Genomic DNA, 24,283 nt, shown 5'->3' on the forward strand with positions numbered 1-24,283 from the left:
GTCATCACGCCCAGACGGATGATGTCTCCCGTGTGAAATATATGCCAAAATATCGTAATTTAAAAATAATAATCGACCTGTTTCGGGATTTTTCCGTAAAGTCGCCGGTTTACGAAATAACGAATTTATTCCTTTCATTTGCACCATACTGTATACATGCGTTTTGTACAGATTTAAGCACAAACGCCATATTAATTAAAACGTTATACCCGGTACATTTCTCTATTAGTGTTATTACAGTGTGCAAGTGGTCTATGGTACTAAAATATATTTTTTGCATCCAGCCTGCTCGATAGGTTATAATGTTTTCTTTTCTAAAATTAAATAACGTGTCTTTTCACCAGAGAATATAAAACCCGTGTTTTTAGACCAGTTTTCAATTATGTGTAAAACGCACTTTGCAATATATGTGATCCTGAGGTTACATTATTTGTTTTTAGATAGAGGTAGCTTTATTTGACTTACAATACTATTTATTGCAATTAGAGTGTTCAACTTCGAGTAGATCCTTCTGAAGTGCTTTTTGAAGTACAGTAAAATCTCGATAGAGCGGACCTCTAATTAACGGACTTCGGATGTAACGGACAAAAAAATAAGATCGAATGTAAAAAAAATTGAATGCAAAAAAATATGAAAAATCGAATTCTAGAAGGAAAAACAACAAGGACAGGATCCCGGCACTGATTTGTGCCAAAGCAGATGGATTGCATGGATTGACTTCTATAATTATTGTTGGCAAATCTCGTAAACCTGGTACTTATTGTCAAAGATATAATCATCAAAAGGCATCATCTGCCCGTTTTATATTATAGCTCTAATAGGGCATGGTTCACCAGAGATATTTTCAAAAATTGGTTTTTGTACCTGCAGTGAGAAAATTTCAAGAGAAGAAACTGGTAATACCGCCTAAAGAGGTGAAATGTTTATTGATTTTAGACAAAGCTCCTGCTAATCCGCCTGAAAGTATTCTAAATTCAGAAGATGGCCTTAATTGTATGTTTTGTCAAAAAATACATCTCTTATTCAACCCATGAATCAGTGAATAATTTTATCAACCAAATGAGTATATTACAGAATGTTTTTAGATGAAGTAGAAAAGTAAAAAAGTAGCGAACAAAACTTTATTCCTTTTTTAACTTATAGATTTGTACACTGTATCTAAATACATTACCTACATAATTTCAAAAAAAAATTTGATTGATTTTAAACCTATTTTTAGAAGGGACTTTCGTCTTTAACGGACATTCCGTCCTCGAATTAGTCCGTTATATCGAGGTTTTATATATATATATACTATACTCGTCTGGAAGATGTAAATCTATTAGTTATACCTAAAAAGTTCGTGTTAGGAAGTTTTTAATAAATGACAATTATATGCCCTTGAACATTCTACTCTTGAAGTGTTTTTAATATTGTATTAATTGTGTCTCCATGTTGTGTCAAAATCTTTTCTTATGTGAAAAACACGACAATAAGTTTTTGATTGTGCAGAAAAGATTCATATACTAAAAACTTTTATTTTATAATAGTTTTATTTTTGCAGGAAACCTTCTGGCTCTAACTGGCGATACAACTTTAACATGGTCTTCACCAATTTTAACGAAACTGGATTCAAACGATACAGATATAAATCCATTGGGAAGGAAGATAACATTAGATGAAATATCATGGATCGGATCTTTGCAGTATATAGGCGCAATGGTAGGAATTCTGCCCTTCGCCGTTTTAGCTGATGTAATAGGAAGAAAACCTGTACTGCTCTTATTGGCCGTACCGCACATTATATCGTTTCTTTCTTTTGCTTTTGCAAAAACCATCGGTTGGTATTATGTGGGGCGCTTCTTGGGGGGAGTTTCCTTGTCTTCGGTGTACATCATATTGCCGATGTACGTTGCTGAAATTGCAGAAGATTCCTATAGGGGAATGTTACTAATGTCCTACAGCACATTTGCTAGTTTAGGTGACTTAATTCCGTACGTATTAGGCCCTTACGTATCCGTTTTATGGTTTAATATCATTTTGGCTGTTTTTCCCATATCGTTCTTGGTTATATTTTTGATAATAGCCCCTGAAAGTCCATATTACTACGTTAACAAAGAAGATGAAAAGGCGGAAAAGATTCTTAAAAAGCTAAGAAAGACGAAAAGTAAGTACACAGCCACGAATGAAATTGAAGAAATTAAACGAGAGAAGGCTAGAAATGTACAGGGCGACATTTTTAATACTCTAAAGAAGAAGTACGTCATCAAAGGATTTTTGGTGGCTCTTGGTTTGAGTAGTTTTCAACAACTGTCTGGTCTGGGTGCTATTCTGGCATATACAGAAATAATTTTTGGTTTCGCCGGTACTGGCTTGTCAAACGAAGTTTCGGCTATGATTGTCGGTGTGGTTCTGTTCTTGGCAAGTTTCGCAGGACCATTGATCGTGGACAGAAAAGGTCGCAAGTTTCTGTTGACAGTTTCTGCGTTGGGATGTATAATATCAGAAATAATTTTAGGGGCATACTTCTACTTACACGAACACTCTGATGTTTCGTTAAAGAATTGGTCGTGGGTACCAATCGCATGTCTTATAATCTACGTCGTAACCTTTAACATAGGTTTTGGTCCACTACCATTCACGATAACCTCTGAGGTACTGCCATCTAACGTCAAATTTTATTTAGCCACTGTGACCGGTTTCACGGGATGGTTAATGTCTTTTTTGGTTACTAAGTTCTTTAACGATCTCAATTTGGCGCTTGGGATAGGTGGTACCTTTTGGTTGTTCGCCTGCTTTTGTATTGCTGCCTTAGTGTTCGTTATTTTCTTTGTTCCTGAGACTAAGGGTAAAAGTTTTCAAGAAATTCAAATTTTTTTGGATAGGTGATATTAGTTGCTAGATAAACAGTACTTATACCTTTTTTATTAATGTTTTATATTCAAATTTTAATAAAGTTGTTGTACCTGGACCGTGTTTTATATTATTTTCCCAATTTGGCAGGAAAAGAGAAAGAAGACAGGGAAAACTTTAAAACCCAAACAGGCACCGGGTTCAGATGATAGGATACCACCGGAGTTAATAAAAATATTATATTAGTCAAACATAAACCAGAAGTGTTAGTGCCTATCTGCAACAATTTAGTAAGAAGACAGAAATTTTCAGATGAACTAAAATTCGCCAACTTGGTACTATTATTAAAGCCAGGAAGATCAATGAATACCCTAGGAAAAACATACTTATAAATATACAATTCTCATAAAACACAGGTTACAAACGGCGTTGGGTGAAGGTAAACAAATATCTTCTTCTTTATGTACCATGTACTTTAAGAACGTTAGTTACCATCATAGCTATCTTAATTTTATTCACTGCCACCCTAAATAGCATGCTTGTATCAACACCATACCAATTTCGCAAGTTCTTCAACCATGAGGTTCTTGTTCGTCCTGGATTGCGTTTGCCTGCTATTTTTCTTTGTATTTAGCAATATTTTGTGCATATTTTGTAGCAACCTATATTTGGGACTTCTCATGAGATGTCCGAAATACTCTAGCTTTCTCTGCTTGATGCTTTTTATGATCTCAGTTCAAAATCAAACAAATATCGAAACAACAGTTTGGATTCCAAAAAGGAAAATCAGCTGTTGATGCAATAAAGTGGATAGCAGAATAAGTTAAAAACGACAAAAGAAAATGGGCAGTTATAGCAATGCTAGATATTAAAAATGACTAATACAGAAAATTAAGCTATGACAATCGAAAGATTAAAAGACATAAATATACCTAAATGTGTGACCACTGATCAAATAGAAAAATTAGAGTAACCAGTAAAAAATGGTGGGACACAACTTCGGGAGTTCGTCAGGGATCGGTGTTGGTACTGATACTGTGGAATATCATTTACACATCATGTACGGCGATACAACTTTAACATGGTCTTCACCAATTTTAACGAAACTGGATTCAAACGATACAGATATAAATCCATTGGGAAGGAGGATATTAGATGAAATATCATGGATCGGATCTCTGCAGTATATATCACATAACAATGATGTTCGTATCATGTTCTAAGCATATCCTACCAACATTCGTCGAAGTATATGCTTTTTAGTATTTTTTTGCTATGGTACAAGCATAGCATGTACCATAAAAAACATTCTAAATTTCATGTTTTTTGCATATGCTTCAAAGAATATTCTTGCACCGAATATACTGAGCACATCCGTGTACGTAGTATCTCGGAATGTTCGTAAAAGTTTATTCTTAGAATATACTTTAATCGAATATTCTTAGTATATGCAACAGTATATGCTTAACACATACTTGTATATACTTTTAAAATATCTTTAAAAGAATATACTTTATGTACCTATAGGAAAAAGAATAATGTTAGCCTATAGGTTATCAACTTCGTTAAGAATAATTAATAAAGTTTAGGTATTTTGGTAGGTACTACTGAACTATCTAATTCATTTTTTTTAAACCGTTTTAATTGTATGGTAAAAAAGTTTAAAACTTAATTCTATTGAAGTAAAATGAGAAATTCTCGTTTCGTTTTCAACTGAAATGAATATAATATACCATGAGTATTTTTAGGTATAATTTTATTTTTAACTACATTACATTCAGGTAAAGGTCCACAACCAAACAACGTGAAACGGGAATCCGGAAACGGCCGTTCATTATCATTCTGACCCTTGCATTTTGCATTGCATATTATACCTGCACAGCGGAAGGGGATAGGTAACATTTGTTACCTACCCCCTAATAAGATCTGTTATTAATGGCAAAATATGAAAATAGTTTCCACTACAGTTACGTTAGGCATTTGTGTCTACGCTGTTAGGACGAAGCGAAGACGAAGTATTTCTAGCTACAAGGATTAAAACATTTTTAAGAACATACATAAATAACTTTTTTATTTTGTTTGCCGGCAGCTTGAAGATAATAAATTCATATTGGTACTTCAATATTTCCTAAATACCTAGTAAGTAAAAGTATGTATATAGATACCTATAAATTTTAGTAATTTACAAACATATTATATATATTTGGCTATTATATAATATATGTATAAGCAGCATTTTTATTTTGATGTGCACATAATAAGTAAATATATTAGGTACTTATATTTTATATATACCTACTTACCCATATAATATTTATTATACATAGGTACCTATATTTTATATTTTATACTTACTTTTTACGTAATATTGTAGAATATAATAACTACATTTTCATATGCAATTAGAATATAATATATTAGTAGAACCTAGAATGAGATTGGGTGATGTTGAAAACATACTTCTGAGAAATATATAGCACATCCTTGGAATATTCTTCCCATATACTAAAAATATGCGCGATATTCTAAGTATATAAAGAGAAGGTATATAGAGCACTCCTTGGAATATTCTTCCCATATACTAAAAATATGTGCGATAGTACATTCTAAGTATATAACTAGAAGGTATATAGCACTTCCTTGGAATATTCTTCCCATATACATACTAAAAAATGTGCGATAGTATATTCTAAGTATATAACTAGAAGATATATAGCACTTCCTTGGAATATTCTTCCCATATACTAAAAATATGTGCGATAGTACATTCTAAGTACAGTGGAACCTCGATTATCCGTCTCTCCATTAACCGTCACCTCTGTTAACCGTCAGGGTCCGTACGTAAGTTGTATTGACGACATAAGCAAAAATTGGATCATCAATTCATTTTGTTTGAGCAGCACTTCGTTAAGCCAAACGAAATTTGCTGAAATGTAGCAGTGCGGTTACGAATGAAGTTATGGCTGAATCAACTGTTTTGTTTTCGTTGACTTAAGATGACATAAACGAATCGTTAATTTGTGATAAGGACGCAAACGGCTATCGATTGCTGACAGATATGATGAAACCATTGAAATGGCAAAAGAGGCGGATGAAACAGATTCAGAAGCTGACACAGACTCGGAATTTGATGGTGGCGATGTCGATGATGTTATTGCAACTGACTGAACTGACAAAGATTTGCGTAAAGAGGCTAGAGAAGCTTCATCGCACATGCAACAATTCATCCAGTGGTATTCTTGACAAGAGGAAGCCAATAAAGTAGATTGCATAATAAAAACTTTAAAAGGGTAAACCCTGTAGTTGGCTGTATACCTTTGTTAAGACAACGTAGAATGAAGTAAACACTTCTGTTGTATGTAGGTATATAATTTATTAAAAAATTCTTAAAATTTATCCACAAGGGAGTGGAAGTACAACAAAACGTTTCACCCTTTTGCATTTCAATCTAAGTGGTTCACTTATTTCCAGGTTTACACTGAGGATGGTCAGTTTGACCGAAAACGTTTTGTTGTACTTCCACTCCCTTGTGGATAAATTTTAAGAATTTTTTAATAAATTATATATCTACATACAACAGAAGTGTTTACTTCATTCTACGTTAGATTGCATAATCTTACGCGTATTAAGAAAAATGTGAAGCATCAGTAAAACAATGCTTTCAGAATATTTTTAACCAAATTGACTCGTTTGTATAAACAAAAATTCCTCTTATCTTGTAAAACAAAATATATATGTAAATAAAATTTGAAAGTTGTACTATCAATTTTCAATTTTTTTAATGTTCTGTTAACGTCTTGGTTTGAGTAGTTTTCAACAACTGTCTGGTCTGGGTGCTATTCTGGCATATACAGAAATAATTTTTGGTTTCGCCGGTACTGGCTTGTCAAACGAAGTTTCGGCTATGATTGTCGGTGTGGTTCTGTTCTTGGCAAGTTTCGCAGGACCATTGATCGTTGATAGAAAAGGTCGTAAGTGCCTTTTGACAGTATCTGCGTTGGGATGTATAATCTCAGAGATAATTCTAGGAGCCTACTTACACGAACACTCGGATGTTTCGTTAAAGAATTGGTCGTGGGTGCCAATCGCATGTCTTATAGTATACGTAGTGACCTTCAACATAGGTTTTGGTCCACTACCGTTTACTATAACCTCTGAGGTACTGCCATCTAACGTCAAATTTTATTTAGCCACTGTGACCGGTTTCACGGGATCGTTAATGTCATTTTTGGTTACTAAGTTCTTTAACGATCTCAATTTAGCGCTTGGAATAGGTGGTACCTTTTGGTTGTTCGCCTGCTTTTGTATTTGTTCCTTTTTCTTCGTTATTTTCTTTGTTCCTGAGACTAAGGGTAAAAGTTTTCAAGAAATTCAAATTTTTTGGATAGGTGATATTAGTTGCTAGATAAACAGTACTTATACCTTTTTTTATTAATGTTTTATATTCAAATTTTAATAAATTTGTTGTACCTGGACCGTGTTTTATATGATTTTTCCAATTTGTCCATTTTTTATCTGTTTATTTATTTTTAGTCCATAAAATATAAGTAATATAGAAACGAAAAATCTACAATGTACCGAAAGAACTGTAAGTTGTCTACATTTATAGAAGTAATAGAAACAATAAAGGGTCCGGCTAGCTCAGGCGGTAGCATGTATGACTTCCAAGCAGGTAGGCCGGAGTTCGAAACCCAGCGCGCGCCGGCGAGAATATCTACACTCTGGGCCAAAATTAACCGGCCACCTTAAAAATGGGTCATTTTTGATGTCTTATATCTCTTAAATCTGTTGTCTGATTTAAGTGATTTTCAACGAAAACTTTTCGTTTATAAATTTGCAAAAGTCTGTGTGTTATTGCGTTGCCGCTCCTGCAATACTTAGAGCAGATGTATCGATGGATTCTTATGTAGTTTTGTCTTCTGAATCCAAATCTGAAAACAGCATTTCGATATCTCTAATCGTCTTCGAGATAATCGACCTCAAAATCTAAAATGTGACGTCACAATCCGGTTATTTCCTACCACGCACTAAACGTCAGCTGAAATCTTTGATTAGGAAGTAGGCTCCTTTTTTTAATCTGAATTTGTTAAGCAAAGCAAATGTTATTATTTACATTTGAGTTTGACACTTCGTGAATGTCAAACTAAATTTTAAATTATTTAGCTATTAATAAAATATAAATGACATTTTATAGTGAATTTAATTATTATATAAAATAATATGTGTAATAAATGTATAAAAATACAATTTGAGCATATTTTGAAAGCAATAATACATATTATATTATATGAATAATGAATCAGTAGAAACGATTATATTTAAATTTGGTAAATTATAACTCCACTCGACCAGCGTACGACCACACAACTCAAAACACAAGTACGCAAATACGGTTGCGTGAAGCGTGGCTCGAAGCCGTGGAATTTACGAGACTCGCTCGGTCTGTAGATCCAAGTAAAGTTTATCAGTAAAAAGTATCTTTATCATGTATGTATTATTTATTTTACAATATTGGGAAAATTGTTATTTAAAATGTGGTTTGGAATAAAAAAGTATGTTCTGATATATGAAATTACATCCTTCTAATGGAAAAAAATATTTGACGAATTTTCTCAAATTATGGATACCAACATCATTTTCATTTATAACTCTTGTATTTTTAATTTGACGAAGAAAAGTTATTCTCCATAAAAATCTCTTCTTGGTCTAAGATTTATGATGCAACCATCATGAATCAAATTTTATTAATTTTATACGAGGTATGTAAAAAAATATGAATTTCGAGTAAAGTATCTTTATAGTTCACAACATTTAAATTAGAACGATATACTTGCACATTAAAATATAATTTTTAGTTCTAAACAGCTTTTCGTAGTAGCAATTTTCTATATTATGAATTTAAATACGTATAATATAAACAAAGTTTTCGTTATGATAATGCTCGCATTTTCAGCTTGTTTTAATATGTTATAGCCTTATTCCTTGACAATAGCGTTATAGTAATATTGTTGCTAAACACGTAAATTGTCGTTGTATACCGGGTGTACGAATCAAACTGTGATTTTTTCTTAAAGTTTGCATCACCTTGTGGAATACTGGAAGCATTTGTAGAATACTGGAATTAAAACCTAACTAGAGGCTCATGCTTTCTCAACATTTTGTTGTTTGATTGATTCGCTTATGTTGGATAATAAAAAAGGTAGGTGCTTTAACAACTAGACATGCTTTTTATCAATACAGGGTGTTTTTAAAAAATTTTGGCAAAGTTTAAGGGGTAATTCTGCATAAAAAAATAATGACAGTTGGCTTTCAAAACTTATGTTCGCAAATGCTTCGTTTCCGAGATAGGGGGTGTTGAAATTTTTGTGACAAACTGACGATATATTTATTGCTTTAAAACTGGTAGAGATATGCAAATGCAATTTGGTGGGTTTTATGACGTAGTTATTGCATATTTTATGACGTAGTTATTGCATATTTTTTGACATACAATTAAGAATTTAATATTCACCATTGGCGCGCATACGGGTAATTGCTCATATTACCCACTGATCACTCAACACTTCGAGTTATTTGCGAGTGAATATGTTCATTTTTCAACAAAATAACTACATTTTTAGACGGTTTTTCGCAAATAACTCAAAAAGTAAGTATTTTGTCGAAAAAAGCGTTCTTAGCAAAAATATAGCCTGTAAAAAAGAATGTGTGTGTACTTTGTACGCACGTAAGAAGTTATACTTCTATTATATGATTATAAACGAAATTAATATACTTTTTATTTATATTTTATTTAAATATTAAATTAATTTATACTTACTACTTCTCAAACATTTTTATTAAAACAGTGCCAAAAAACACATTAAAAATGCCACAAATGATTTCTGAACATTAATTGTCGGAAAAAATTTTAACTAAATACGTATTTTCTGAAAATAAAATTATATAATCAATATACTTACAATCATAAAATGTATAAAAAAAATAAAAAAATAAAAGTTTCTATTGGGATTCGAACCAACTTACCACGCGGCTGGTATTTGCGTTGTATTGGGATTCACCCGCATTAAAACTTCGCCACAGAGACAGCTTGTCATTATGTGCGAAGATCGTCTAACTAAACAGATTAACCTTTTGACATTTTTAACTTATGTAAATCAAATTATTTTGATTTTGAATTGAAATGATTTAGAATTGAAAAAATACAACAAAACATAGAGTAAGAAGACAATATATTAGGTGAATATTGATAGAAATTTTGATGGTAATCAAATTATGTAAATGAAAGTATTACATACTACTTATGTATTTTGGTAGGTTCAAGGTAGGTATCGGAGCCCGTATAACGACTAATAAATTTCGCAATCACTTGCGTCGTGCAAAGTGGCTATGTTCAAATATCATAACAAAATTTGATCAACTATTTATAAAACACTTACCAGTGAAAGATTCTTTAGCTTTGAATAAGCGAGATCTGCGGCACTCATACTAGGCACAGTTTGATGAGCTTTCACATTGGCATGCAACAATCATCTCTTCTATGTAAATAAGTCCAAAAATATAATATGAAAACTATTTAAAAAGGCAGTATAACCATTAACTAACTTTTTGTTTGTTGTTTCTCTTCCTACAAATTTTAAAACGCAACAAGCATACATTATAACCAAACCATGCACAGTCCCACAACTGTGCCACAGCTGCCATATTGGATAATTTTTGTCATGTCATTTGAACATCCAATCAGAACAAAGTTATAATGCGCATGCGCCCGGTCGCTAGGTTTTCTCATATAAAATTTCACCGTCATTACGCCCGTAAAGAAGTATAACTTCAAAAAGTAAAAAAAAATGGTGTACGCGTTAGGTCTCTGGACCTCGTAAAACCAGAGTTATAGCCAATGAAAAATAGATTCATATTCACCAAATTTCAAATAGAATATTTCGAAGTGAAATATCCAAAAAAATTAAGCACTTTTTGGGGAAAACCCATTATAACTTTTTTAAAGTGTTTAAAAAAAGCTTTATTTATGTTTTTATAAAAAGTTTCTAGCATTAAATTTAAGCAAGTTACGCTCAAAATAAAGTTGGTCGCCTTTGTTTTAGCAAAAAAAAAAATCGGGAAGATAACCCCCTAATTAGTAACTTAAATGAAATTAATCGTTACCGATCCACAAATTATTTTACTTATGTTGTGTTTATATGATCTGTAAGTTTTATCGATTCAAAGTGCTTTATTTTAGAAAAAAATTTGGTTTTAAAGTAAAATTTTTAAAAATTTTAATTTTGAAAAATATGCTTTTTTTTCAAAATAACTTAAAAATTGTTAGAGGTACCAAAAATCTCGAAAAACAAAAAAGTCAGCATTACTTTTCTGAATATCATGTATTTTTTTGTTTTTCTGTTATAAAAAAATTGATTGAGAATTGGTGTTTCTAAATTTGCATACATTCGCGATGGGTGACTCGTTCAACCCCTTTTAACTACAGCCCTTTCAAAAATAAGGACTTTGAACCGATGAAACTTACAGATCATATAAACAATGCATACACGGGTCAAGAAATTTGTGAAGTCGTAACGGTTAAGTTCATTTGAGATACTAATTAGGGGATGATTTCCCGATTTTTTTTACCAAAAAAAAGGGACTAACTTTATTTTGAGCGTAACTTGTTTACTTTTGATGCTAGAATTTAAAAAAAAAAAATTAAGCGTTTTTTAAGCACTTTAAATAAGTTGTAATGAGTTTTCCCCGAAATGTGCTTCATTTTTGGTTATTTCACGTTAAAGTATTCCATTTGGAATTTAACGAATATGAACCTATTTTTAATTAGCTATAACTCTGCTTCTACTAGGTATAGAAACATGATATATACACCATTTTTTTTTTAATTTTTTACAGGCTATATTTGTGCTATGAATATTTTTTCTACAAAATACGTACCATTTGAGATATTTGCAAAAAACCGTCTAAAAGTGTGGTTATTTTGTTGAAAAAATGAACATATTCACTGGCAAATAACCCGAAAAGTATTGACTTAGTGAAAAAACTCTATAGAACAAAAGTTACTTAAAATTAGTCAGTTTATCAATTTCCGGACTTACTTTGGACGAATAATATTTCACCCCCCAAGAGGGGGTGAAAAGCACCCCCGGGGCAAAAGCACATATCGGCACAATATCACTTTTTTTCTTTGACTTGTTAGCTATGTGTATGCGAAATTTCATGTCAATCCAAGCGGTTCTTTAAAATTTAGAGGTTTTGCAATATTTTACCGTTAAAGAAGGGACTAATGGGAAAGTGTTATAAGAACCGATGTTAAATTAAAGCAAAGAAGGTATGAGTACTAAGTTGCTAAATGAAGAACATCAGATGAGAGACAGAAGATGCGGAATCCCAAATGAGAATATAATACTGGGTCTGGGAATAGCGAGAGATGAGGTTGTCGAGGGATTAAATAGGATGCGGAATGGTAAAGCAGTATATATAGGCCCTGATGATTTTTTGTGGCAAATAATTAGTAGGATATATGAGGAAAAGAGGATGACCAAATGCATGTAGAGAGAGTGTGATGGTAAGTTTATGTACCATTGTATAAAGATAAAGGGGACATAGATATATTTTCTTTGACTTTCTAGAAATTACCTGGGACACCACCATTTTCTTAGTGTTTTCATTCGCTTTACTTCATTTTGCAATTTTGTTCTCTATTTTCATAGCGCCATGAGAAAAAAGGATAATACCTACTCTCAAAATAATAAAGAAATGTAGATAACATCATCTATGTCATCAACAATGTGGCTTTAATGACTTATTTGCGCTGACACCGCTGATACATACATATATCTTGAAAGATTAGCAACAAACTACATACTGTCTGTGTGCGCATGCGCCCGGCATTATAAAATTTCACTCTCGATCGTAAAGAATTATATAACTTCAAAAAGGAAAACTGCTTCATCTTCTTCTTGCAGTACCGTCTCCTATCGGAGGTTGGCTACCATCACAGCAATTTAACTTTGTTGGCTACAGCTCTGAATAATTGTATTGAACTGCACCCATACCACTCCCTTAAATTTCGCAACCAGGAGAAATCCTTCTACGTCCCACACTTCTGTTTCCCGGGGACGGGACATTTCCTTCGATTATGAGCTTTAGCAAGGAGTACTTTTGCCCTCTCATTATGTGGCCTTGATATACCAGTTTTCTCGTTTGTATGGTTTTTATGACTTCGCAGCCCATCTTCAGCAAAACATCTTGATTTGTGACTCTCTCTGTTTGAATATTTTCGAATTCGTTCAATTGACAATATAAATTTCTGATAAACTATTATTCCTATTTATTTTAACAGAGATACCCTAATTCTCAATTTAATTTTAACAATCAAATTCCTGATTTAATGGTAGGGGAGCAAAGTATGCTAAATGTGCAGTCACTAGAGCGCTTTGGGGACCTATTGGGTTGTGAAGAGTAGGTCCCAAAACCAAAAAAAGTGAAGTAAAGTTTTCCATTTTAGTAAGCGCTTGTCATTTTTAAATTTAATTTTCCATTTCCAACAATCGTTTTTTCCGATTATAACGCCATCTATCCATAATTCGAAAAAATATTTCGAATAAAAGTTACTTATTTTTACGTAAGGAATCCAAATCTGCAATAAAAAATAAGGGCCTATTTAAGATTTTAAAGTAACCCCCACCCCACCTCCATGGGGGGGGGGGTCGTGTTTGGTGCCATTCGATAGATTTTTCAAAAATATTGAATAAGTGTATTTTACAGTTTTTCGATCTGATGTTCATTTCGCGAAATATCGTGGGATTCGTATTTAAAATATTAAATTTACCCCCCACCCCTCTCCGTGGGAAGTAGTGTTTGGTATCATTCGATAGATTTTTAAAAAATATTAAGCACATATTTTTTAGTTTTTCGATCTGTCATTCATTTCGCGAAATATTCGCTTTTTTCTTGTGAAACTTTGGGACTCGCCCATTTCCTTACGCCCAGCTCAAATCGTCAGATTTTTGAAATATACACTCTTTTGCATGTACTTAACTTACCTTATCTTAATCTGACAATTTCGAGTTTTTTAAGGATAGATTTTGTTTTCGGGCCCCCCTTAACGAACTCCCCTGTGTTAAAAGCCAATATATGGTAGAGGTACATCTACAGGGTACGAGGTTTCTCCCGATATGATAATCTGACGCGCTCGAGTAACTGCAAAAATCCCCCGCTTGGGCTCCCCTACCATAAGGACTGAGTTACGTAAATTAACATAATATGCATAAGACCGGTCCTGTAACGCAACCGTCAATATTTAATTTTGCCGCCATAAATTTTCTTCTTCTCTATTTCTTAAATCACCTGAGGTAACCTGTTAAACAACGTTTACTTCATATTTATCAACTATTTTGATAGACTACTGCTAAAAAAATGTAATTTGTACAAAAAAAAGTATATCCAAATATATTTAAATCATAATTAATGTTTATTGTTGGTTTCGATTAGAATAAAATGAACTACCTGTATTAACAAAATTCTCATGGCTAGTGACACCATTGACGAGGCTAATTTTATTCTAAAATTTTTTAATATTGTTTACTTTCCTTGCTATTATAACAGCTACTAACTGTTAAGTATCAAAATGATGTTTAAATATTAGTTTCATCAATTTTACTTTTATTATGCTTGAAATATCTAAATTTGGATAAAAAATAGACAGCTATAGTTAAAGTTCGCGCTAAAATCGGTTAGTATGGCGCATGTGCCTTCCGTTTCCCTCTTCCCGCCAAAGGTACGATGACCATCATGGCCATTGTTCTCGAAGGCTTGCTTCGCCATTATGGTTTCATCGGTTTTGCGGCTTGCATTGGGAGATAATTCGGTAAGTTTTTTATGTTCTTAATATCATTTAAACTGATTTATTGTGTATATTTTATTACGATTATGCTGTTTGCGCTGTTTATTTTACATAACCTAGCTTTTGTTGTGTTGCCTAGTGAAGGCTTGTGTTCCGTCTATGTTGCATGAGTTTTTAATTGTGACTAGATGGAACACTCGCCTCCAACGGGCATACGTTCTACGTTGGGCACCTTATCGCTTCGCTTTTTGTGTGGATGTCGCTTTCGCCCCATTTTTTGAGGGGTTGCCGATCAACAGGTTGCTGCGATTCTGGGTAATTGCTACCTGGCTTCGGTCATTCAAGCGGCGCTTTTTCCTGAATGGAGAGTAAGTTTTGTTGTTTAATTTGCACCGCACTTTTATTTTATTTCTAGCTTTATATGTTTTTGCACATTGTAAACTTTACCGCATATTTTTTTTAATAAGTTCATGGGAAATTTCCAATGGGGAAAACAGATTTACAAGCTTAAGAAATTCAGCAATGCAAATATGACCTTGAATAAGAAACGTTTATAACAATTTTTGAATATTAACAGTTACAGTAGTTGTTTTTCATAAGTTTAATGGTTTCAAATGCCGACATGGTGAGAATATAAATATAGAATTTTGTTCCTATTCTTCAATACTTTTGGAGCACCAACTTGCAGGTAGTTATCACATAGAAATGTTATTCATATATTCATAGATAACCCATGTTATCAGTCATGAAATTATGCTTGTTTTATTTTGTAACAATTTTACCTTTTTTATTTCAATATCCCTAACTTTATGTAATTCAGTAATTCCTAGGTAAGAGTAAGGGTGGGCCATCTTATAAGGTTTCTATTGATTAAAGATACAGTAACATAAGTAACCCTACTGCCTAGAAATGCTTCTGCTACGAAACACTGCTTTTATTGAAGGAAAGTGTTGTTCTTGTCATTTTGAGTCTTGTTTTTAAATTTTTTCAGTACATATTTCATCTAATTACTAAATCTCTTTGATTCTATTTATACCAAACAACTTTGTATGATTCATGTACATGAAACAATTAACTCAACTAGTGATTATGTATTGATGAGTAAATAGTTACCAGTCGAGTCACTGTTAATTACATCAATGTGCCCATATCTTGTAACTTTTGGCTGTTACATTTCAGTTATTCATTATTCATATTATTTCCATGCTTAAGTCACCTACTTTTGTATATACACTTTGCCTTTCGCATTACTAGGTTTTGAAATATCCTGTTTGCAGAATGTTTAGATTGTCCTTCACCTACTTATCTGTCAATATTCTATCTCTCTAATGTTCACTGTTTTGTCAAAAACTGTATCGTTGACTACTTGTCCCATATAGAAAAATCTGAAACATTATTTTCAGTTCTCTTCATTCTTGTCAACCATTATCCATCACCTGAATGTAGTACCAATTGCTTCCATCTTTCTCTACTTTGTGCTAGCTAATCTAATCCACTGTTTGCTGCCACTGCTCTTATACCTACCATCTATCCACACTATTTAATTCCTTTTTGGCTTTCTTTGAGGTCTCTATCATAGGATTCCCTATGTATATTCTCCATCTCATAGTAGAAGAATTTATTCATGAAGAAGAAGAATTTATTCGAAATTAGGTAACCCTAATATACAGTTACAATTGAGATATTTTATAATATGTATATACAGTTTAAATTATTTGACAATAGAAAAGTGTTATTAAGATACAATATCCAAGTCATAATAATAAAAATAAAACAAAAAACACTTAAAATATTCCATCACAATACAAGCATTAAAAATGCTACATTACTCAAAATATTACATTAAACTACACGCAGTTAAAAACACATTTAGAAGCCACATGAGATATTAAATACGATTTGCAACATAATTCTTTAAATTTTTCCTATACTTGTTAATTGAGGTATTCAACTTGAGTTCATAGCACCTGTAGTATTGGTTCTGCTGATGTAAATATTATTAGAATTTCTCGTAAAATAAGGGTGAATATCTGAATTGTAACTAACAAGATCGATCTTTGTCTCCGTCTTCTTGGTGAGTTCCAGTCCAATATTCTATTCAGACACCTGTGTCCTAACATTCTTTATACATGCCAATATCACTAGTACATACTGTTCTTTTATAATTGAGCATTCTACTTCCATTCTGTTCTGTATTTTTTCTTAAATCCAATTCAACTCTTCTGTATTTTACATACTTCATATTCTCTCCATGGAGTGCTTTCGTGGCTTGTTTTCCCTGTGCTATTTTCATTTGTATATCTTTCATACAAGTACATCTCAGCTTATCATTGAACCTAAATAAGTTTAACTGCAGTAAAACCTCGATATAACGGACTAATTGAGGGGGCGGGGTGTCTGTTACAGCCGAAAGTCTGTTAAATATAAATAGGTTTAAAATAAATCAGACTATTTAGAAATGTCCTCATTATGCTATAATAAAAAGTTTATTGAATTTCTTTGTAAAATAGAGCGTTTGGGATCCACGGGGACCCTGTTGTTATGCAATGTATCTTGGTATGGGCAGAGGTAAGTACAGTACAACCTGCCATATTCGGACCTGTCATATCCGGACGGTTCTGCGCCATCAGGATCTACCGAAATCTACTGAGAAAGGCAGTCCTGCTGTTGGACAACGCACTAAAAGAAGAACTAAAAGATGGCGAAATAATGTATTATAGAATCTATAAAACGTGTCTATCGACGAAAGTTATTGACGGCGTTGATTACTGGAACGTATGAAGGAGAAAACGTTTCAGAGACTATAAAAGAAGTAGTGGTCTTGATATCCGCATTTTTTCATATCCGGATCAGTCTGTCGCCACATTGATCCGGATATGGCAGGTGTCACTGTATGTATAATATTAACAGGACGTTTTTAATTTTGTTACATTTGACCGGATTTTTTGTCTGTTATATCCGAAGTCTGTAAGTAGAGGTCTGTTATATCGAGGTTTTACTGTACTCTTAATTGTCTCTTCTTCTAAACTGAAGTTCAAAACCTCAGATCCAATACATAACTATTTAGTCTTACACATATTTATGTAGATAACTCATATTCTTCCTTTAATTTCTATCACATATTCCATGTCCTCCCTGTCTTGTGCAAAGAGGATTTGTTCATCTGTGAAAAGTAGTAGATGTAATATACAGTCGGAAAAATGAAAGAATACCCATGAACGATCACATCAATCACTTATTTTGTATTTGCTATCTTTTTTTGTAACAAACAAATTTTATATAATTTTTCCGACTGTATATTCTCTTGCACTAGTATGCTCATTGTTCTGTATCTTCTGTACCATCTTTCAAAGCCTGATCTGTGTATAATACCAGGTGTAGGTAATAGACCACATTCTTGTTTTGGCCTTTTGTTGTGATGATTGGTTTTGTTATTTCATTGTCTAATTTTATTTGCACCTGTTGCTTTATACAGTCTTATGTTTTATTCGCCCATTCCTCCCTAATGTGCATTCTTCTCATTGCTTCCTACAGTTGTTTCCTGGGAATGCTATCGTATGCTTACTCTTAAGTCGATAAGGGTTATTTGTGTTTATAATACTTTTCTCTTTCTCCATTTTTATCACTTATCTCATAAATATATTTAGACATGATCTGGCTTTTTCTACCCAGGTTGTTCTCTCCATAACTGTCCAAAGTACAAAGTTTGATATAATTTTGGAAATCGTTAATATTCTTGAAATATTTTTATGAATACAATATTTTAGTAATAGCAAGTTTTTCCCAAAAACTATTCCTTGATTGTACTTGATGAAACTGTATATTGCAACAATCCAAAATATTCTATCCAAAATATAGGGAAAGTGTACATATCATATAACTAGCCTATTGTATCGAATTATTATTGTTTTATCCTTTGACCATTCTGTCACATCACCTTCATCATTTATATATAGCTTCTATTTGGTGTCATTTGTTTGTTTATTGGTACAGTTGAATCCGCTTATTGGAAAAGCCTTCATGCCTATAACCTGGAAATTCTAATAACCAATTATTTGTGGCTAGTAGAAACGTTTCAGGACCTCAAATTTCTATTCATTAAACCAGGACTCAAATAAGCAGTTTCAACTGTATAAGAAATGTACCTATTTGTTTCTTGTTAGTATCATACAACAAAATGAGTTTGAATGAATGTGCCGAACCATTGAATGGATGTAATTAAATTACCGTTGATACAATAAATAGTTTTTTCTGTTATAAAATGTCATAAATTGTTTTCCTATTACACATGCAAAATTCCTAAATTCAAAATTTATTCAGAATAAATTAATATCTCATTGTTTCTTGGTGATTCATACCACAAAATAGTGAATATATTTGTGCTGTGTCACATGTATCAGACTCGGAAACTTTTATTATATTAACCACATCGTTGATGATTCAATTATTTTATCTTCTGTTCTTTTGATACTCCAGCTTTGTAGCAACAAAAACAGCTGGGTTGTCAGGTCTCATGTAATCTATATACTATAGTCGATTCGCTAAACTCAAGACACAACTAGCTAGTAATTTTACTAAGTAATTTTGCCAATTTGGTAAAATTTGCAAAAAAATAATTACTAAATAGTTAGTAATTGGCAAAATTGGCCAAAGACAAAAAATTACCTACTAAAATCACTAGCCAGTGGTGTCTGAGTTTAGCGAAACGACTATATATACATTTTTGTCTATGTATATTATAATCGATTGGTTTCATGTTACTCCCAATTCTGGAACTCTACATATTTTACAGGTCAAGTAGATGTGGACCATATATTTTTCGATTCACTTTAGTCTCACAAGTGTTTACTACCTATGATTACGTGTCTTGCAGTCGTTCGAAGTATGGTTGATTGTTTCTGCACAGAGTAGCTTCAGTCTCCATTGAACAACCATATCCCTTTCAGTCATGAGTTTTTGTTTGTAAAGATAAAAATTTGAAACTTGGAGGTTGAGGTATATGACTTTTAGAAAGATTTATGAACAAAAAAAAATTTTGCCCATAGAACCTTTTTTTTTAATTAATGTTTGTTAAAATGACCATGGTGACTCAAGGGTCACGCATGTAAAAGACACCAAAAAAATCTTTAAAACATATTTATTTTGAATGAAAATGAATGAAAATTACGTTCATGGACAATACATAAATGAATTTTGCATTTACTACAAAAACTAATGTGTGTCTTTTTCAGACAGGTTCCATTTTTTACACCTTGCACATTCCTTGCTCTTGTCAAATATGTGCAATTGATCCACGCCATTTTGTTCTTCAGTCGCAGATTTTTGCTCTTCGGATCTGTCATCTTTATCTAAAATTTATTTATATCGTCTAAACATGGTATTACTTGATCAATATTGCTTACCTTCTAAATCAGAATTATATCCTGTGAGTTCTGTAATTCATCATCTCCATCATTGCTCATAACTTCGATATCTGACAAATTATTGATAATATTAAGCAGTTCAGCTTCAGTTAGTGGCTTTCTAGACATGTCGTCGAAATAAGAAATCTGAAAATTAAATTACCTTTGAGTCACCATGTTCGTTTAAATGAACACATGATTTTTTGTATGAAACTAGCATCTAATATTTGTCATGTGTTTGTACATACATGTAAAAACTAACAACTAAGTACCTATAAAATAATTTTTAAATCAGATTTTAACTTAACTAATGTTTAAACACAAAGGAAATATCAGGAATTGCAGATACGCCCAAAATATGTGTTACCATGGGCTATTTATCAACCAAACTAAGTATTCAAAACAATTGTGACACTGTGACTAATACAATGAACAAAGACGATGTTTATCTAGCTAGAGCAGGGGTTCCCAACCGGTGGTACGTGTACCACTGGTGGTACGTGGGAGGATTTCAGGTGGTACGCGTCACGTAGGTGAAACAAGCGAATTCAAGATTATGCTTCTTGAGGTGTAAATATATGGGTAGCAAGTTCAAAACTCTTCTGTTGCATACAGAAATGAGATGGTTATCTCGAGGGAAAATGTTCACCCGTCTTTTTGAACTGAGGTCAGAAGTTTTAATGCTTCTAACTGAAAAAAGTAATGACATGTAAGACTTGTTTTATGATGAAGAAGGGTTGTCAAGATTGGCGTATCTAGCTGACGTTTTTGACGTACTCAACACGTCGAAAATGGTTCTTCAGGGAGAAAACACAACACCCATCACAGCCATTGAGAAAATAAACTCCTTCGAATTTTTTTTTTGTTCTGAAATAAAGGGGAAGCATGCTTCTGCATTTCCTATGCTGTCATCATTTTTTGAAGAAAACGAAACATCTCCAATACCAGACGTGGTTACTGTTAAAATTCTTCACATGGTATCTTTACTTGATCAATTTTGCTTACCTTCTAAATCAGAATTATCAACATCTGGGGTATCCTGTGAGTTCTGTAATTCATCATCTGTAATTTCTTCAAGAATTTTAAAAAATACTTCTTTGAAAAATGTTCCACACTTGACTGGACCAGAAATCCTTTTGCAGGAACCTTACCAAATGAGTTGCAATTACAGGAAACATTCATCGATCTAACAAAAGACAGTTCTATGAAAGACAGTGTTCAATGGAATTACTTAATTGACTCTGATCAGGATCAGGATCGGGTGCAAATCCGACTATCCAATGCTCTTCCGCCAAGCTATGCTGTTTTTGATGCCATTTGTCACTAGTTACTTGTATGAGACTGGTGAACTATTGTATATAAATAATAAATATAGAAACATACTATCAAGTGTTGAAGAGGACTTAAGAATAAAATTGAGTTTAATTATTCCTGCAATTGACACTTTAATCACAGGCCAACTGCAACAAGCTTCACATTAATCCCGAGATTCACAATGACTAATATTGATTTCTGTTGATTTGTATATTCCTTTGGTTGATATTTTGTACCAATTGTGTAACATTGCACCATGTTTTTGTATAAGCTATGTTTTGTAATAAACGTATATCTTATATATTTTTCATCCAACGCCCTGAAGGGCACTAAGGATTATGAGAAAGAAGAAAAAAAAAGAAGTATATATTTTTAAATAAAAATTAGAAAGCATAATTGACCGATAATTAAATTTATTTTTGTCTTGATAAAAAAAGCCAAGGGACATGTTTCTGGTAGTAAATATAGTGGGCTACCTTCCATTCCATCCCCTTTCACCGTGTTTCGTGGTACGCCAAATTCTTCAAAATATTTCAGGTGGTAAGCAGTTGCTAGAAGGTTGGGAACCCATGAGCTAGAGGATCATGGTGATTCACCATAAAAAATTTGAATTAGTTATTGTTGGTGATTATGAAAAGTTGATGTTCGTTTTAAGGAACATGGTGACTGAAAGGGATATTGTATAACAGGAAGGAAGCCTATTATGACTTTGAACTTATTCCTACTTGTTTTCCACAGTACTTCAGCCTTAGCACACATATCTGTATATTTTGGTAAATATATGCTTGACCAGATATACTTTCCTAATGAAAGTTCTATTGTGTTAGGATCGATACTTTTTTCTGGTTGAGGACAGTGTTCGTCTTCTAACCAGCTAATTTCAATGCCTTCTATTGATATGTCTCCCATATCAGTGTGCATGTTGACAATATATTGAGTTATTTGCGCATTCCCACAGCCTAGGCCTAGAGACACCTTAGGCTACGGCTCCACGGGCGACAAATTTACGCTAGCAGTAGCCGTAAAACGAACTTAGGTTCCGCGGAACGGAATAGGAATAGCCGAACTGAACCGACTACGCACTAGTCCTGTAGTCGGTACAGTTCGGCTATTCCTATTCCGTTCCGCTGAACCTTAAGTTCGTTTTACGGCTACTGCTAGGGTACCTCCTATTACTTGACTATCTGTATTTATTGATCCACTTGAGTTCAAAAAGTCCTTCTTAATTTTTGTGGCACAATGAAAGATTGTGTTAATCTCTGATTGGAATACAGACCTGTATTTTTTTAGTGAGATAGAGATGTCTACATTTACTCCTGTTGTTCTGGATACTCCATACATATTTCTTTGTTCTAAGAGAAGTCTCCTTGGTTTAGTCCCAAAAGTTTTGATGTGAGAGTTTGCCTTATACTAATTAAACTTTTTGATAGATCTGTTTATTTTCTTATCATGCTCTTCTCAGCAAGTTTTTCTGCTTCATATTTAACAAATTCTGCATTTCCTCAATTTTCTCCAGGGCTATTGTCATTTTGTTTTAATTCTGTATTTCATTTTCTTATTTCTTGAAAAGATGGTTGTATATTTATTTCATTACATATTTTGTTCCATTTTATCTTCAGGTGTACGTATACTCTCTCAACATAGGTCTCGTTTATATTAGTTTGTTCATCTTTTCTTTATTCTCTTTATTCTTCATACTCCTCTTTGTGTTCCTTTAAAAGTCGCGTTCCATCTGTTTTGAGCTTTCTCAGTGTTCTCTTATTTGTCTGATTTTCAGTTTTTCCCAGCTTTCCTAGATGTTATCGTTTTCTAATATTTAATTCCCAGCTATCTTCGCTGATTTCTGTTTCTGCATAAGTATTCAGTGGATTCTGTATTTAGTCCTGCGACTCTTCTGCGATTTTTGTTTCTGTTGGTGCCACTCTCTTAGTTTGTGATGTACATATTTATTGATGATGTGATGAAACATTGAAATAAGTGTAACTTTTGTTTTATGTAAGTTAAAAGAGAACAAAAAACATACAGACCTGCTCAAAGTGTATAACATACATAATCAAAACTTCTTTTTAGATTTATACAAAAATTTATAAATGTGTCATTGAAGCCAACTGTGCTGTCAATAATTTTCATACATAGTATAGATAGACTTTTTAGTAAATCTTTGAAAAAAAGATTTTTAAGCTGTTGAAAATATTTCTATAATAACCATTTAGAGGGATTTGAATATGTATGTTTTCCTAGTCTTTTTTTATAATCGAAATTGTCCTTGTCAGGACCATTAATAGTTTTTCACTTGTCTGTTAGAATTATTTGTGTGGCAGGTACATTCCTAAGATTACAAATTTCATATGTCGAATTTACCTAGAGCTGGATTTTGTTTGTTACCTTTTAGCACAAACATTTTTTTCTAGTCCACTGTCTCCACATACCTTTTGTAATATATTTGCTTGCAGGTATAAATACCTGGAGTCATTTGAAAATTGGTCCTCGTGCCAAAAGTCTGAATATGCCGGATTTATACTCAGCTATTGCTACTGCCGCTGCCGTTGACGGAAATATTGCCCGAAATATGATCTCGACACGAGTGAGGTGTTTACATCAGTCTCATTACCGAACGAGTCACAAGAAAGGAATGTGACAACAACATCGTCTTGCTCCCTTACTCACTTGCCGCTCTGCCGGCGGCGAATCCGCCTTTGACTTCTCTCCTTTGACTTCCGTCACTAGAACCGACTTTTTGGGTAAAGTCCTTTTACCCTATGACGGCCGGTATGTAATTAAGATATGATCAGTGGGCCTCAAACAGTGGGGCGTTAATATTTAATTCCTATCGCTTGAAAAGTAAAAATATTTAATTTCCTGTATTTTATGTTCAGTAATAATATTGGAT

The 24,283-nt window shown here is 33.0% G+C and overlaps 2 protein-coding genes across 7 annotated transcripts in view; both read left to right on the plus strand.

The window, feature by feature from the left end:
• LOC126879853 (facilitated trehalose transporter Tret1-2 homolog) overlaps positions 1 to 2,950 on the plus strand; it is a 55,866-nt gene extending 52,916 nt beyond the window's left edge. For all 6 annotated transcript variants that reach the window (XM_050643161.1, XM_050643165.1, XM_050643162.1 and 3 more), the window contains one exon: positions 1,544 to 2,950. In XM_050643161.1, the coding sequence (XP_050499118.1) occupies positions 1,544 to 2,868 (1,325 nt within the window). In that variant the 3' untranslated portion in view covers positions 2,869 to 2,950. The remainder of the gene's footprint in view (positions 1 to 1,543) is intronic.
• A 3,675-nt stretch (positions 2,951 to 6,625) lies between these two features.
• LOC126880968 (facilitated trehalose transporter Tret1-2 homolog) lies at positions 6,626 to 7,307 on the plus strand (the record flags this gene model as incomplete). The annotated part of the gene is made up of 1 exon (XM_050645052.1): positions 6,626 to 7,307. A coding segment is annotated over one exon (612 nt), but the record flags the coding sequence as incomplete, so codon positions are not given.
• Between the last annotated feature and the right edge of the window lie 16,976 nt (positions 7,308 to 24,283).

Source organism: Diabrotica virgifera, chromosome 2 (assembly GCF_917563875.1).
Source record: "Diabrotica virgifera virgifera chromosome 2, PGI_DIABVI_V3a".
Classification (NCBI taxonomy): domain Eukaryota; kingdom Metazoa; phylum Arthropoda; class Insecta; order Coleoptera; family Chrysomelidae; genus Diabrotica; species Diabrotica virgifera.